The sequence below is a fragment of the Rousettus aegyptiacus genome, unplaced genomic scaffold, assembly GCF_014176215.1.
Source record: "Rousettus aegyptiacus isolate mRouAeg1 unplaced genomic scaffold, mRouAeg1.p scaffold_m13_p_1, whole genome shotgun sequence".
NCBI classification, from domain to species: Eukaryota; Metazoa; Chordata; class Mammalia; order Chiroptera; family Pteropodidae; genus Rousettus; species Rousettus aegyptiacus.
In genome coordinates this window covers 48,829,707-48,847,634 of record NW_023416284.1, presented here as the reverse complement: position 1 = coordinate 48,847,634, position 17,928 = coordinate 48,829,707, and the positions used below count along the sequence as shown (strand labels likewise).

General features: G+C 33.8%; 1 protein-coding gene across 1 annotated transcript in view; it reads left to right on the top strand.

Moving 5' to 3' along the window:
- NEGR1 (neuronal growth regulator 1) overlaps positions 1-17,928 on the top strand; it is a 755,370-nt gene that overhangs the window by 484,892 nt on the left and 252,550 nt on the right. Inside the window, exon 4 of the mRNA XM_036235247.1 lies at positions 6,684-6,815. Coding sequence (XP_036091140.1) covers positions 6,684-6,815 — 132 coding nt within the window. The remainder of the gene's footprint in view (positions 1-6,683; positions 6,816-17,928) is intronic.

Sequence of the window (17,928 nt, the reverse complement as noted above, 5' to 3'; positions counted from 1 at the left end):
AAACCATAAGCTTTTTGAAATGGGAGTAGTCTTGATCACTGGTCAGAGTCCTTGCACAACTAAAATCTGTTCAATGGAAGGAAAGAATGCAGGCAGAAAGGAAAGAAACAATCGATGGTGAGCTGAATTAAGAAGTTTCTTTCAGTGCTATTTGGTATAATATGATAAAGTGTAACAAAACAAATCAAAATCTTGAGCTTTTTATTTCTTGGTTGCTTTTGTTTGCTTCTGAAAAACTCTTGCAATCATTTCAGTAGATGACTTCCATAATTTCCTCTGACCATGCACCCTCCTCTTATTGATCCTTCAAACCCCACTATTTCTGTACTCTGACCAAACTTCCCAGAATCGTATTACCTGTTAAATTTGTAGTACAGTCTCATGAAAATTATGTGCTTCCAAAAGAATGTCTTATTATTTTTTTCTTAACTTCACTCATATTTTTCAGAGATATTAATGAACTCAGCAACTTCACAATTTCAACCACTTATTTTTCTGCTGTCTTTGAAAATTATAGACAGATTACAGTTTGCATATGCAAGTAGAACTGCCAATTCTAATGCAGAACTGTCGTAGGCAGAATAATGACTTCCAAAGATGCCCATACCTCAATCCCTGGAAAATGTGACTATGTTACCTTTCATGGTAAAGAGCTTTGAAGATATCATTAAGGAGATTATTTTGGGTCAGGCAGTGGACTCAATCACATGATTCCTTAAAAGTGGAAGAGAAAGACAAAAGAGTGGTTCAGAGAGATGAGATGGGAGATGAAGCACTAGAGATTCAAAGTAGGAGACAGACTTGACCCACCATTTGCAGCCTCTGAAGATGAAGGAAGAGGTCATGACTCAAGGAATGAAGGTGGCATCAAGAAGGTAAAAATGACCCTCTCCTGAGGAAACAAGAATCTCGATGTTATAACGGCAAGAAAAATCTCCCAACAACCTGAATAAGCAAAACAAGCCTTCAGAAAGGAACTTTGTACTGCTGACATCTTTGTTTTAGTTCATCGATACCTGAATGTTTTATGTTGTTGCTGTTACAAATTACCACAAAGTTAATGATTAAAACAGCACACATTTATCATTTTACACTTCCATAGGTCAGAAGTCTGGCATTGGTCTCACCAGATCAAAAACAAGGTGTCGACAGCCTGCGTTCTTTTTTGTAAGCTCTAGAGGAGAATCATTTTCTTGCTGTCAGCCAAGGGCCATTCCCAGTTTCTAGAAGCCACAGCTTTCCTTGGCTTGTGTCTTACTTTCTCCATTTTCAGAGTCAGCAATGGTGATTTGTCATGCCACATCTCTCTGACACACTCTTCTTCTTCCTCTTCTACTCTTGAGGACTCATGTGATTGGTTGGGCCCTTCAATATAAATAATCGCCTTGTCTCAAGGTACTTAATATTAATCACATGTGTAGTCTTTTTTTCCATGGAAGTTAATAGAGTGTCAGACCCCAATGATTAGGCTATGAATACCTTTGGGGCACCCATTATTCCAGTTATCATAGCCTTCTGCTGGACTTTGGCTTACAGAGCTATATGATAATGAGTTTGTATGGTTTAAAACCTGTTGAGTGTGTGGTTCTTTCAACAGCTATATAAAACTAATATAAGAACCAGTAACATCTTTCAGAGATTAAATTAACATCTACATAGTGCTTTGTAGTTCTAAGAATAACATGGCTTACTTTAGTTCTTATTATCATCATTTACAAAGAGTACTAATGCCTCTTGAGCTGAGAATGAAACTATTCATTGCTCTTCATGCCTCTTGAGCAACTTTCTTATTTTCACTTCTGGTTCCATTTGAATATCATGTTAAGAAAGAAACACTAATCCTTGAATATGATAACCTCTCACCATGGAAACAATATTTATCTAATTCACCCTCCCTGGCATGCCTAAACCTGTGTTTTGTAATAACAGCTAATGTGTTTTTTTTTAATTCCTATGATGTGCTCTAAATGTTTTACTTGCATCAACCCACTTAACCCTCACAACATTCATATGAGGCAGGTTCTGTTATGCTCAAATATCACAGATGAGTAAAGGTTAAATACCTTGTATACGGTCACATTGCTAGTAAATGGCAGAGCTGGGATTTAAAGCCAGATAGACTAGTTCTAGAACCCCCATCCTTAACCACTCAGTACAGTGGAGTCCACAGAAGATATGCTTGCAAGGCAGCAAGTATGTTGTTGAATAACAAGCTGACAGAGAATAATTATAATTGTAACTATAAATGAACCATCTAAGAATATTTTGGAAGGTCAGTTCCAAAGTACTATCTAGTAATAAATGGCTATGAGACCCTAATAAAATATATTCCTACAGGAAAGCCTTGAAAAGTAGGATGACTTTCTTAGATAATGATTGAAATGACTCTGCAAAGCAGTATGCAATCATTAGCATATCATCTGAGTATGTGCATTCAGAGATCGGCAACTGAGACAAGGGGACTCCTAGAAGAAATTTGGGAATTACCTAGGAGACAAAATTGATAGGACACAGTGAGTAATGGTTGTATGCACTGAGATCAAAGGTCTTGTCAAAATTAACATTAAAGTTTCTGACTTGAACCAACTGAATGATGATTAAAGGACTCACTGAGTCTTGGAACACAGGAGTGGTTGCAGATATGGCAGAGAAGGTAAGTTTGTTTTTTGAGTGTTGACTTTGAGATGCCTATGAATCATGTAAGAGGAGATGTCCAGTTCAATACATGTGTCTAAGTGTCAAGATATAGATATGGACTAAGTCAATCAGTCAATAAATAAATAGTAATAAAATGCAAATGAATAAGCAAGATTCCCTGAAATAGTGTCCTCAGTAAGGAAAAAAAAAAAAAGAGGTCATAGGATAGAAACAACATTTGAGGGTTGTGAAATGTGAAGGGTTTTGAAAAAGTGTAAAGAAATAGCCAGAGAAATGAGAGGAAATCTAGTGAAGGGTGATGTCCTAGAAATTAAGGGAAGCAAGGTTTATTTTGTCAAATATTTTTTCTGAAATATATTAATACTTCATAGAAATATGATGTTGTTGCTAAAGATTTTGTATATGTGATATAAAGAATGGTGATATGCCTTACCAAACCATAAAGTCAAATCTAGATATCATTTTAGTGGCCCATATAGAACTCTTTCTGGTCAGGTTTTTATCAGAAATCTGTATAAGAGATATTGTAAAGCAAAGCGGTGTCCACTTTTCAGCTTTCTCTTTGAAGATGGTGATAATAGTGGCATTATTGAAGGCTTGCAGAATCTCTTCAGTTCTTATTTTTTGAGAAAAGTCCATGCCTAGAAGAGACTATGCACAAAAGAAAACTATTACTTGGGTGATAGGCAGTACTTATCCTTTTTCTTCAAATTGTATTTAAGGTTTTTGTTAGTCTTTATAGCTTTATAAAGGATCTATGATACCTGTACAATCCGTTCTCATCACTGCCATCACCTCACCTATCACTTCAGGATGTTAGCAAAGATGACTATTTTTTTAAAGCTATTTCCCCTTTTTAAGATTCTGAAAGAGAAGTGGTAACTTCTTTGTTTAAACTAAACTAAATGTTTAGGTTCTCTGTGTTCTGTCCTTACAGGAGTTTATTAATTCATTCATAAATGTAATTATTAGCCATTCGATCAATATTTACAAAGAGTATGATGTTTCAGGCATTATGTTGGTGCTAGGGGCACAGAGATGAACACAATAGAAACTGTCACTGCACTTATAGAAAATGGTAAAAACTGTGACCAAAAGAGGGCTGCCATATCACAATGTGTTTATATCTTATTAGCATTTATAATTGGCACCCTAAGACATAAAAATATCACCCAATGTTCTTATAAGATTTATAAGGAGTACCCTAATGCAGTACATATTCTCATAAGCATTGCGAAATCTTAGCTTTGGTGATGGTCTTCATATCTTTAGCTCCCTTTGGCCTTAGTCTTTCCTCTCCATTTTAGGAGATTAATTGAGCTACACTGAATGAACTGAAGTGTTCTTTGCATTTTAATGTGCTATACCCAGATCTTCTCTACTTGTAAGGGGAGTGATGGGAAAAGAGGGCAATCTAGCCAAGTATAAAAGACAGGATTGATTTCCTTGGGTCCAAAACTAAGATAAAGAATTAACAATTGGGGAAAACAAGACGACAAAAACCAAAGAGGCAGCCAAGCAAATTGTAGACAACTAGTAAACTTGAGGGTTTAAATCCTGGAGAACTCCAAGTTTCAAATTTGAAATTTAAACCTGGTAAGATCAGTCTGAGCACAGAGCAAGGGTGAGTTTAAGATAGAAACAGAACTATTTGAATAAAAATAAGAGAATATTTGGAGCACAGTTTTTGAAAGAGCTGATCCATAGTGAATGGAAATAATAGGATGGCTTGAATACCTAGTACCTGGTGGGAAAAATTAAGATGTTAACCATGAATTTATGCTTTTTTCCTAAGTGTCTTTATATTTGTGTTATATTATTGATAGTGTTGGTCATGCCATCCATTCACTAGTTCTATAGCTATTGAGTTATGCAATGGATAAGTATTTACTGGTAATTCTAGTAGTTGTAAATAGGAGCACTGTTCTATGGAAGTGTCAAGGTAGATCCCTAAATATGGTTAGGTAGATTGTGCAGCGACAAATGTTCAGTATGCATAAATGGTGCTCTCTGGAGTTGAGCGATATAGTGGTCCTAATGTTGGTGACACTATTGTCATACGCCTTCTTGTAGTGGTTCTCAATATTTCAGAGCCTGCCATTTAACCATTTAAGAGAAAAAAATGTTTCTTTTTCTTTAAGTTCTGAAATGTATCATTTCTCTCTTTTCATTATACTTTTCGTTCCTGGTAGACACACAAATCTAATGTTTCTTCCTATCCTTCAATACTTTAAGAGCTATTGTTCATATGTTTGCAATGTTAAAACAGCAAAAATAATAACACATAACTCATTATCATTAATATGATGGTTAAGTGGAGGGCCGGGGGGAGAGAGGGAGCAATTGGGGGGATCATTTTATGAACTATATAGATGTCTAATCAATGTACTGTATACTTGAAACTAATTTAAGTTAAAAATTTTATTTTTAAAATAACACATAACTCATACACATCATAATCAATGCTTTGTTTAAGAATTAGAATATAATTGATTATTTGAATAGGTATAATACGTGTGTATTGAGTCAGATAAGTGCACTAGGTTGAACTAAGAAAATGATTAGAAAATCAGATTTTAATAATATCGACTTTGAAGACAACTACTGCTTTTGTAGGTTTACTTCTTATACCTGAAATAGTTTATCAGCTAACCACCATCTGTAGATAGCTATCCTCTGTCTACAACTTGGGATCATCCAGAAAATGAAGAAATGACTTAATCATATAGATAGATAATAGATAGATAGATAGATAGATAGATAATAGATAGATATCATAAAAACTCTAGGTCACAATTAACAAAGTCATAGTTATATGGAAGACAGGCAGTGTGACAACTGATATAGGCCTAGCTAACAGATCCCATAGGAAAGAGAAAAAAAATTAATTGACATGAATTTTAGATTTAGAGAACTATAATTAAATTTCATTTAGTTTTATTCAAGTAAAGTTAAATCTTCTAGTTTTATAACTTCTACATTATCATAATTGTTTAGGTGAAAGAGTAAGATAAAAAACAAAAATAAGGTTGATTTTGAAAACAAGTTAATAGAAGCATTGTTTTATTTTTCAGTTACCTTTGGTGTGCCTTAAAGTGTGATTCTTCAAGACCTGTTCAAGGAAGGAGAAGGATTCCCCACTCTAGAAATTCACATAGGCCCCTTTTTCCTTTGCCATACCTCTGATAATCTGGATCTTTTCTGTTCGATGAATATTTGCTTTCAAATAAATGAAAATTCCATTGTTTCAGGAGCCTTTATTTTTTCAAATCTCACTCATCAGGAAATATTCTTTTATCTGTGATTATATATTTATATTTATAATCTACTTCTATTTTTTAACCAAAGAGAATATTTTTTCTGGAAATTAAAAAATAAAGATAATTTAGTTAGCTTTTACAACCACTTTCTTTTAGTTTGAGAGTCATAAAATTTTTTCTTCAAGGTTTATTGGGTGCATTATATATAGTATATATCATGTATCTCTTTTGGAAACATTAATAATTTTGGAAACTGAAATATTGCAATAGTTCAATATGTCTCCATACTCTTATCAAGCCATCTGGCTTGAAACCTTGATAATGAGTATGAGATTTCCCCAAAAGAAAAGTAACATTTAGTTAGGTTAAGTGTCAAGTTGCTAGCGTACAGTGTAGAAAAGTCAATATATACCAAGTCATATTACTGAATTTCATCTACATTGGTAGGAGGTTGTTGAACTCAATTACAGAAATGTGCAGAACTCTATTTGATCTGTGATGAGGTTAGGAGACCACAATCAATTAAAAAGAACACATGTATATCCTGTTCTGGAGAAATAGTTGTTATGGTATTCCTTGTTCAGTTTCTGTTTTTTTCTCTGACTTTTCCTCTGAACATAGGAGAACAAAGGGTTTAATAATTCCTCAGTTTCATTTGGAATTGTTTTGCCAGCAATATCTAATCGGAAAACATGAGATTGTTGTTTTACTTGAATGAAGCCTCAGGCAGCTACAATTAAACGTGCTGTACTTTTTTTCTTGTAGCAAAACCATTTGAAAATGGACAATATTTGGACATTTATGGAATTACCAGGGACCAGGCTGGAGAATATGAATGCAGTGCAGAAAATGATGTGTCATTCCCAGATGTGAAAAAAGTAAAAATTGTCGTAAACTGTAAGTCTCATCACCTTTTATGAATATAACCTCAGAGAAGATAATCCATCTGAAAAATGCTGTCTGAAATTTATTTGGCTGGTTTTTTTTAGAGGTCTATTGATAAAGGCCACTTATTGACAGTGAAAATGTACATGTGTTAGATGTGCATATGTCAAATTGCTTTATGTGACATCAATTGTCCCAAACAACCCCACAAAAATTCAGTTTAATGTGCAGATGGAAATATTTTAAATATTGTCCTAGCCCCTGGCATTGTAAACTTTGGCATCCTTATCTCTAAAGCCCTGTAGACATATGGTGTTTTCTTCATTCTCATAAGTTTACTGGGAGTATATTTTGATTAATTTAAGTGAGAAACTCACAATCAAAACTTACGGAAATAAGGTGTGCTGGTCTGTACTCTAAGAGAAGGGCTGTTACTGTGATGTTCCTCTTATTTAGGTTATTTAATGCTGTTCTGAAAAATCTTGAGAAAATAAAGAATTTCCCCATAAATTTCATTACTAGGAAGTTAGAATAGTAAGAGATACCTGCAAACTATCAATGCTACTATGTTACACCCTTTTTAAAATACATCCCAAAACACTGATGTAGGGCATTTGCTCATTAACATCCTACTTTATATCTTATGATCTCAACAGCAATGACTGAGATAGCATTTACTTTTCCAAAATATCCCCTTAGTCTTCCTCTCAAAACTTTTCAGATTGTTTAACTTATTTTAATAAAGCACTTTTGGGATAATAGTATTTTATCAAGAGTGTTTACATTGCATTTATACATCTTCCTATAGATAAGCATTGCTAAAAATGCATATATAATATTATATGATAGATCAGGAAAAAAATATTCCAAATATATCCCAAAATTCTAAAACAAAGCAGTTTTTTTTTTAATATATTAATATGAATCTTTCAGTTCCATGGGTCAAAAATAACTATTGAAATACTCCTGGCAAGTGTCTGCCAGAGCAAATCACTGCCATCAACTAACATTTGTCAGTGACTAATCTATATATTTGGGGTTGAATTATCTCTGTGAGACTGAGAAAATGTGCATAATACCAGATCAAGAGGCAGTTTCTGGGGCACAGTTTCTCATATAATGTTCAGAGGATGAACTTTAGCAGATTCACCCAAGAGGCTTGTTAAAAACAGAAAATTTCTGTGTCCCACATCAACCCCACTGAATCAAAATCCTTGGGGTATATGGCCTGGAAACCTGCATTTATAATAAGTTGCTGTTGATTCTCAGAACTAGTGTTGCAGGAGACTATTCTTATTCTTCTGGAGCTCTCTGAAATTAGAGGTAATAAACAAGTAAAAATTCCTGATCATTTTATCTCGGACAATATTTATCTGAATATGAGACTACTGATTTTATTGGTTAATGTGTCAAGAAGGGAGGTAAGAAATAGAAATGCTAAGGAAATTGTATTTTTACCAGTGAGCAAGAATAAGTGAAAATGGAGAGTCAAATGTCAAATTAGGAAGGCAGCTAGCCCAGCAAGGCAACCTACTCCCAAACCCTCAGATCAAGTAGGTCTCTAAAATACTGTTACCACTAAGGATGGAATTGAAAATATTGCTGCTGTAAGGATTCTCGTGGGCCTATACTCCATGTATAATTCACTCTTCTCTTTATATTCACACTTTCTTTTGTATCCTTCTTGTTCCTCTGACTTTAATTCATTGGCACTTATCATTTAATCTAATTCAGTTTTTTTCTGGACAAATGGACACCTTAGACTGAGAAAAGTCAACTAAGGAGGCAGAAATTTGGAGAAACAGAGAAATTAAAGATTTAGATGACCAGCGAATGAGTCACAACTGTAGTATCTGAGTGGAGAAGAGAATTCTTATATAAAACAGAATGACAGAAATTGGGGAAACAAGATGTCAAGAACTGTAAAGGATATGCCACAGTTTCATGGATCCTGGCAGAAGACAGAGACAAAGGCAGTTTATTACCATACCAATAACAATAGCCAGAGTATTGTCATTTTTTGCATCAGTTCCCCCAGCCCTAATTACTACTGGACAATATGATGAGGGCTAGGTGACGCTTACACACACAGTGGGTTTATGTCATAGCTGAGGCTCCCTGAGCTTTGGAAACTTGATTTTTTTTTTTTTCCTAATGGCAGCAAGCAAACCTGCCCTTAGCCGCAGAGGGAGAAATTATCTTTATTATAGTGGACTGTAAACAAACGTGCCCTTTGCTCCATAGGGAGAACTACTTCTACTGTCTTCCAAGACTATACAAGTATCCTTGAAAAGATAGTCAGGAACAAAAGCTGTCAGTGCCTCTGCTCACAAGACGTGCAGAAACAGAAGAGACCCAGGGGGAATTGTTTTCCAACACAGGATGGGAGGAGAAAAGTCTAAATCAGAGCCTAAAGACATTTCATCAGCTGAAAAGTGTCCTTCGGTGGCTTTTATAGGGTCTCAGACACCTAAGGATAGGGAAGAAAGAAGACTTTATTAACCAAATTTAATTTAAGAAAATAGAAAGGAAAAGGGAAAAATTTCAAAAGTAGTTAAAGAGGTTCTTTTTAAATCAGCACAAAGAAAAACTTTTTAGGAATTAATTTCATTTAAAGTACAGTCCTAAGTTTAAGTTATGGCACACAGACATAATATTAACATAGCTCATACTAAAAAATGGACCCAACAGAATTTTTAATGGTTTTAAACAACCAATTTTGTCTTCTGCTCCTTCCCAAGTTATACCTGTGATAGATAACTCATCTTTTCCGAAATGTTTCATGAGGAATGGCATTTAATACCGATCGATCAATTATATTCACATCTCTTGAATCAGTATTTTGTGTAAGATGATATCTGGTGGGACTGCTGGTCAAGAGCTGAATTTTGCCTTTGTTTGGTATAGTTATGTCACACTTATATCAATGATATCTAAGTTGGATAGGTGTGCAAGTGTGTATGTGTGTGTGTGTGTGTGTGTGTGCGTGTGTGTGTGTTCCTGGTTAAGAGGAAGCTTAAAAAGTTAATTTTGTGAATTTTAGTCTTTAAAATTCAAAAATTTAGTTCTATCTATAGATTTTGCTGAGCTGATTTCCCCAAGGAAATTAGCTAAAGCCTCCTGAACAAACTTTAGTTTGTCAAAGCCAAAAATTGAGCACAGTGGTCTAAGTTACCAGCACAGAACTGAGCATCCCCTGATAACCTGAAGATTCCCTGAAGATAGACTCCTGCCAGGTCCAAGGCAGTCTTCCTTTTCATCGTTATTAATCAATATTGATTGTGCTTATAAAATTGCAATAGCTTTGTGAATTATAATTTGAAGAGAAACTCTGTCCTTTTTCCCAAATGAGGTTCAAGATGAAGTGTAATAAATTTTCATAAGCTCTGGTAGATTTAGTTATGTGGTAAGTCAATTTGAGAAAGAGATTTAGGTTTCCTGCAAGTTAGAAATGCTTAACATTTTGCTCTTCATCTAATGTCTACCGCATTCACTATATATAAAACACATGCATACAATAAATAAATAACATCATATTCGCCACATACTTCGTACTTATAGCACTTTTATGCGGATTTCTATTCAACTTAATTAAACAACAGTTTAGTAAAATGATTTAGCGTAATATACTTTATATAGATTGGGCTAGTAAGTTAATTTAATAAATCAGTCCATTTTGAGTTATTTACAGATTTTGTAAATAATCTGTGATTATTCTCTTTGTCTTTCTATTTTCTTTCATTTTTTATGTATAAAATTATATATAAATTGCTTTATATATATAAACTTCTTTATTATATGTACATGTTTATACACATACCTAACACATATATATGTAAGTAGGTATATATACGTCTTGTCAACTTGAAAGGCAAACTAAAGTAATACAAGGAATCATGACAGTTTTAATCAGATCTTGAGAGATTAATACACATACACTTATATAACAAGAGGAAAAAAAAGTGGACCAGTTGATTAGGTAAGCCAGAGGGAGCTAGTGGATTAGAGTTGGACAGGTTCTTTGTTTTATCTGCATTTGTATTTCGTCTCTAGAAGCAGCCTAGAGAATACTAGTTCCATAATTATTGTTGTTAATTTTAAAAAATAGAAAATGAATGATTTTCAGAAAGCCCACAGGTTCGATTGAACTGGGAATAACAGAATCTTTGAAGGTCTGTTTAGGAAAAGAGAGATCAGAGTCTAGAAGATCAGCAAAGTTGACGCACTGGAAGCTAAATCTAAAATCTAGAAAATTTAGAAAATGTTAAGTAATTTAGACTAATCCACAAATGAAGACCTCTCTAGGGAAGCAGAATCCCAAATATTAGAAATCAGGAAAGCCTTCAAGACCTGACCCTTCAAAATGAATGCTAGTAATAAAAGCGGTAGAGTGCTCTGATCTCTACTGTGACAGAAACTGTTTTCTACCCTATTGATATCTATTCTTCCAGTAAGGGTAATTGTTTTGGAAACGTGGACCTTATAGTCAGAAATAATTTATTTAAACTCCCATTCTAAAATTTACTGGGCTTTGAAACCTTGGGAAACCACTTTACCTTTCTGAGTCTCAATCTCCAATTCTGTACATTTGGGCATTAATATGTAATTTTCAAGATTCTAGTAAGGATTAAATGAGATGATGTATATACACCTATCATAGTGTCTGGTTCACTGTAGGCAATTGAAGAAAATCTCTCAGTCTCTCTCAGTCTCTCTCTCTCTCTCTCTCTCTCTCTCTCTCTCTCTCTCTCTCTCTCTCTCTCTCTCTCTCTCTCTCTCTCTCTCTCTTCATCCCTCCTCCCCCTTCACCTGTGTGTGTGTGTGCATGTGTGTGTGTTTACTCTAAAATGTAAGCTATATTCAGTAATAGATTTTCCTTTTCTTTGTACAGTAATGTGTCCCCATCATAGAGAAGGCACCTGGTCTATAGGAGGCACCCCCCAAAAAGTCATTGAATGAATTATTAAAAAGATTAGCATTTGTTAAGTGAATTATTCTACTAGACAGAACAGGAAGGAGATATTAGGTTTGCTCCACAATTATATTTTTTATTTTCTCAGGACAATAAGTAAATAATATGTTGATTAATTTACTTCTGAAATGATTTTTTAACCAAATTTTTCATTGATTTATTGTGGATTCATTAAAGATGACCTAACATTTAGTTAGTGCTTTTGCTCTCAGAAGGAAAGCACTAATTCTATTTTTTATAGATAAGAAAATTGAGGTTTAGGGAGATTAAAACACTTAATTACTTCTCTGATTTTCAAGAACAAAACAGACATGAATAACAGAAGGTATTAATTAATCATAAAAAATATATAGTAACCAGATTAAGGTAAAAAGAAATCAAGAAATTATTTCAATTTTCGCTCATGATAGTCATATTTATATATTGATTATTTTATTTGATGTGAGAAATTCTTTTGTTCACACAATTTCCAGTAAAATAGAATTGAGTAATTCTTCCTATGGTCAAACAATAAAGATATTTTCGGGTGCACTGTGAACTAAGTTTTTATACAATAAATTACAGGCTCATATTTGTGCATTATTTTGCATCTGATACATATTTATTTATGCAAATGTGCACTTTATCTTTCAGTATAACTAGCTCCGAACATGTGGAATAGAATGTACCAATTAGTATAACTTAGTACAATTGTATGAAAGCCTGAAATGAGAGTCTTCCCTCTGGGGAGAGGGAAGAGGAGGAGACTTCTAGGGAAATGACCAGTTTTCTTAGGCTATTCATAAAGTTTTCTCTAAAACCTTGGGCAAGTTATACAATGCACATCAGACTTAAGACTAGAAGTTGCAGATTACAAATAAATATCTCTTAAAGAGAAAATCTCCACACTCAGATTTGAAATGGGGCAAAGATACTGTCACGGGACCAGAAGAAAAATGGTGTTTTGTGAATTCATAATTATCTCCTTAGGTTTTATTTCTAGCTCCATTTTATTCCCCTACCTTTACTTTCCATTTACCTTTTTTTTTTTCAATATGTTTTTAATTTAGGCTACTCTTCTGTATTTTATATTTCTTTATAAGCTAGTTAACAGAAATTAGGACATAAATGCATATCCTTGTCTTTGAAATAAAGTACTACTTCATATGCCATTTCTAGAGTAATAATGAAGCACTTCAGTAAATCTATATTTGTATATGTATTTATTTACCTACTTAACCTATTGTTTACCATGAGACTTTCAAGGTCTGAGAGTCTGGGATACTGGTCTTCAAATTCACCATTTGGGGAAGGAAAAAGAGAAAAGAAACACATAGTTATAATGCAATGTGACGAGTGCTTTGAGAAACCAATCATAAGAGGCTATGCAAGGCTGTCAGAAAGACACCAAACACAGCCTTGGGGTATCATATAAATCTTCTAAGAGTTCTTGACTCTAATGGTATCTGAAGGATGAAATTGAATTTGACAGACATTTTTGTTTAAAAAAGGAAAAAAAGGGGGAAGAGTGGTCTCCCAAACAGAAGCAGCAGCATTTGCTTAGCCCCATAGAACTCAGGGGACAAGACACTCCTTGATCTTTCAGGTTTCAGTGAGTATGGAGAGACCAAAAATTAAAACAGAAAGGAAGAGAGGTGCTTTAGAGAAAGGGAGGTCAGATTAGATGGGAGTTCACAAATTTTCATAAGCAGACATAAGCACTCTCAAACAAAGAATAATAATTTTGAGATGTTAGAACTATTCAGAGATGCATCTGAAAATTAAAGAGATGTATTTAAATATGTTTATTTTCTCCCTTCATGGAATACACCTGGAAAATTTCTGTTTTGTCATGCAAAGGCAAAGGAAAGGAAAAAAATAATAATACTGAGAACAACTCCAGCTAACAGATATGAGGAGCTCAGAAACTTGAAGGAAAATCCCTACAGGTATTGAACAATGAATATTAGAAACATATGGATAATTACCAAGAAAATATATTTTAAAATAAAACATTTCTCCTCAATAGAACAACACAAAAATCTAAGAATTAAACTTTTTCTTTTCACCTAGGGACTTTCATGGTATAAAATGTTCAGACTTAACTCTATGATTTGTATAATCCCTGAGTTGAAGTAAAACTGTTATTAAACATGCAGTTAAGGAATACATGATTTCTTCTATGAGGGAGACATAATTGGCCCTTTGTTTAAATCTTAGACATATACTTCAATTAATGACTAGTGTGCCAAGGCTATTTTTACTTAATGAGTCTGATACCTAATTTAACTTAAATGTATGCTCCCATACTTTCATTTAGGTTTAAAAGGTGTTTTGGTGTTAAAGGTCTATGAGTAATTTTAACCCTTTTGTTCATGGAAAATCAAAATGCTTCTGTACTAACCATATGTACATATTTTTTATTGTTTCTTTTTTTATTTTTTTAAAGTGGAAGTTGAAACAATTCCCTTGCTTTAACATATAAGCAAAACTTTTGGCTGGTTGAGTCTGTTCATTGTGTTTTGTTTATAGTTCTTTCTAGGTTGTCATTTATCTCTGTATATCTATATCTATATCATCTATATCTATAGCTATTTCAACTGTATTTTGATATATTATCTATAAATTTAAATTTAGATAGATAAATGATAGATAGATATAGATGATAGGTAGGTAGGTAGGTAGGTAGGTAGGTAGGTATGTAGATAGATAGATAGATAGATAGATAGATAGATAGATATAATAGAGTGTGACCATCAGTGAACAGTAAGAAAGCAATCTTCAACAGGGTGAAATGCTCTAGGTTGAAAATCATTCCATGACAAACTAAAGAAAAGGAGTGAAATTAGGGAATAAATAACAAATATATAGACTCACACTTACATGTGCACTTCAATGATGGCGTACTCATGTAGATTCATGCTCAAGTAAGATGTCAAAATGTGAAACTGAAAACTTGAAGGTGGCTCCTTATGAATATATTCTTCAAACTGATCTTGAAAGTTCAAACCTTACACACACAGTTTACAAACCTATATTTATCTTAGTCCAACTTTATCAGCATATTTCCTCAGTGAGCATGTATATCAAGAAGGTAATTTATGGAATTGAATTCTTTTTAACTGAACACTTAAAGGCTATTCATAGGATGAGAGCAACACTGAATTAATCTTTGTGGGTCTTTTCCATATTATTAAGATTAAACTTCGCAGGAATTTTTAAGCATTCTTATGTCTAATGGTGAACATTTTTGTATGTTTTGTGTGCATATATGCATGTGTGTGAAGGGAGTGAAGGTAGAGTGATTAGGGGAAGGTATGATAGAAATGGAATAAACAAAGGCAGTATGCAAAAGAGCTGTGGTAGGTAAAAGGGAACAAAAGGGAACCAACTGTGAACCAACTTCTTTTGCACATCCAAGCTTGCTTTGCCTGTCCTCACTCATTCCTTCCATCATTTTTGTATTCATTCTCTCTTTCTTGCCCAGTAGTAGTACTCTTTCTCATTATATTTTTTCTTCCTTTCTCTTCCCCTTATGTCTACCCACATATATGTTAATACTATGCCAATTTTTGAAAGACCTGTATGTAATGAGAATTAGCAATAAATTTTATTTAGTCATCTTGGAAAAATTTTAAATACACAGATATAACCACTTCTTATGCTGAATTACTCAGTGTATACTATCTTTACTTATGAACAAATGGGTAAAACTTTTTATGAAAATTTACTAGGTGACAATAATAAGCATTTATGTTTGGAGATTACTGGATAATGAGTATGAGACAGAAAGGCAGAATTCTATTTTTAACTCAGTTACTTAACTATTTTTACAACATTAGACGTAAACATCTAGATATTAATTCAACTATTTGCTAAGTGAGAAAAGCATCTCCATGGTGTCCTATAATTCTGAGCTGATGTGGTCCTCTGATGAAAAGTTCTGAGTTTTCAGAAATTGCATGCATTCAGTTCCCAGGAGGCAAGAAGCAAAGGTTTAAGCAATTGTTTGACTTTAGTGTCCAGTGATTCTAGGTAATCTAATTTTTCTGCTTTGTGAATTCTACGAGACATCGTTAAGGATGATAATTTTGTTCTCTTGTGCATTGTTGGCAAATTTGGGCAAATTTTTTATTTTACTTTAAACTTTTTATTTCATGGAAAAAAATAAGTACAACAACAGAGAAATACATTTCAGAGAATTTCAAAGTAAGAATGCCATTTATGCAATGGAGTGTGACACAGGATAACAAAACAGAATTTGGAACCTGACAAACATAATTTCTGTTCCCAGCTCAGTCACTTATTTAGCTGTGGAGTATCCAGAAAATTAGTGACCTTCTCAGGGGCTAGGTTTCTTACATAAAAAATGGAGATAATTCTGTCCACTTTGAAAATTTATTCAGAGGGTTAAGCATCATAATATATGTAAGACAACAAACTAGCACAAGGCAAATGACTTTCTATAATATAAACATAAGTATGTGGCATTCATCACATTGTCCTATTTGTTTACATGTCTGCCTTCCTCTGTGGTCTGTGAGCTCTTTCAGAAGGGAGACTCCTGGTACCTTTGTGCTTCAGGCAGTGTAGCACAATGGTTACAAAGACAAGCTCTGGAGGTGGCTACTCTGGCTTCGAATCCTAGCTCTGCCACTTAATACTATAAGAGCTTGGTCAAATTATTAAGTTTTGTGTGGTCAGTTTTTTTTTCCAACTTTTAAATGAGGAGTATGAGGATTCAATAACTTAATAAATGAAAAAGCTTAGAGTATATTATTATTACTCCCAATACCTAGCACAGTGCCTGCTGATAAATGTCTGTTGAATGAATGAATGATTGAATAAAAAACACGTATGGATTTCTACAGTTAATAATGATTGTAAAATTCCTTTATCTTATGGGCATTTACATTTGAGTTTTGATAGCTTTGGCAATTAGATTGCAGAGTTTACAGAAGTACTCAGAATGGAATCCTGAAATACAGATTCTGGGTCTGAGGCTATTTCATTATACCAGCTGGCCTCGATGAAAATCAGAAATGGAATTTAATTATTTTCAGTAAACTGTATAAACTTCAGAGACTTACAGAAAGATAGAATAGTCTGAAGAGTATCGGGACAAGATCGCTGTGTGTAATGAAGGAAAGATTTGCATAACCAGAATAACCAGGTGCTAGCTATCAGAATTGCTGACACTGAAATCAAGTGGAGGACTGAGAAAATTAGAATTCTAAGTGAATAGATAAAACAATCACAATAATAATCCTTGGAAATGATGCTGCACTCAAAATGGGTTTTGTTCACATATTGTCTAAAATAAGAGCTTTTGTTTCATAGTGAACATACTGAAGTGGCAGCGTCGTGCAGCCTGACTGCTTGCTGCTGCATAGTAAAGTTAACCACAGAGGAAAAAATAAATAAATACAAACAAATCCCTCCCTTCCCTCCTCCCCCCCCCAAAAAATCCCACTGTTCTGGGGACATTAAACAGTTATGGGTTTTGTAGGTAAAATAAAAGATGGTAAAGTTTTATATAGAACACTGTGTTTGTTTTGTGTTTAAGATTCACTACCCTGCTCTTATAGACATCAGGTCACACTCCAGGCTAATGAAACATCCACTCGCACTCAGTGTTCACTATGGGGTGCATCCCTGTTCCTGTAGGACCTTGTATTTCAGACTATAGCATAGTTATTCTCAAATTATTGGCCTCACAACCCTTTTGCGATCCTAAAAATTATTGAGATCTCCAAAGAGCTTTTGATTGTATAGATTATCTCTCTACATGTTTTCTATACTTAAAATTAAACATTAAAATTAAAAACACAAAGATAGATTACATATTTCTGATATTTGAAATTAAAACTAAAAAATATGTATAAAATAAACACAAAAGTAGATTACAATTGTCAGTCAGAGCAATGAGGTCTTCACACATCTCATAGCGTCTAAGTGACTGTACATGTGTGTGAGTGAAAATTCAAATGACAACCTAGTATGAAAATAGTTTTATAAATAAATAGCTCTCTGAAAGGATGTCAAAAACCATGAGGCATCCTCATACAAAACTTTTAGAACTGATATAGTATTCACTAAATAAATGGCATTTATTGAGAGCTCGCTATATATCAGGATATGCTATAATCTACTGATATTGTCCTCATTAGACTT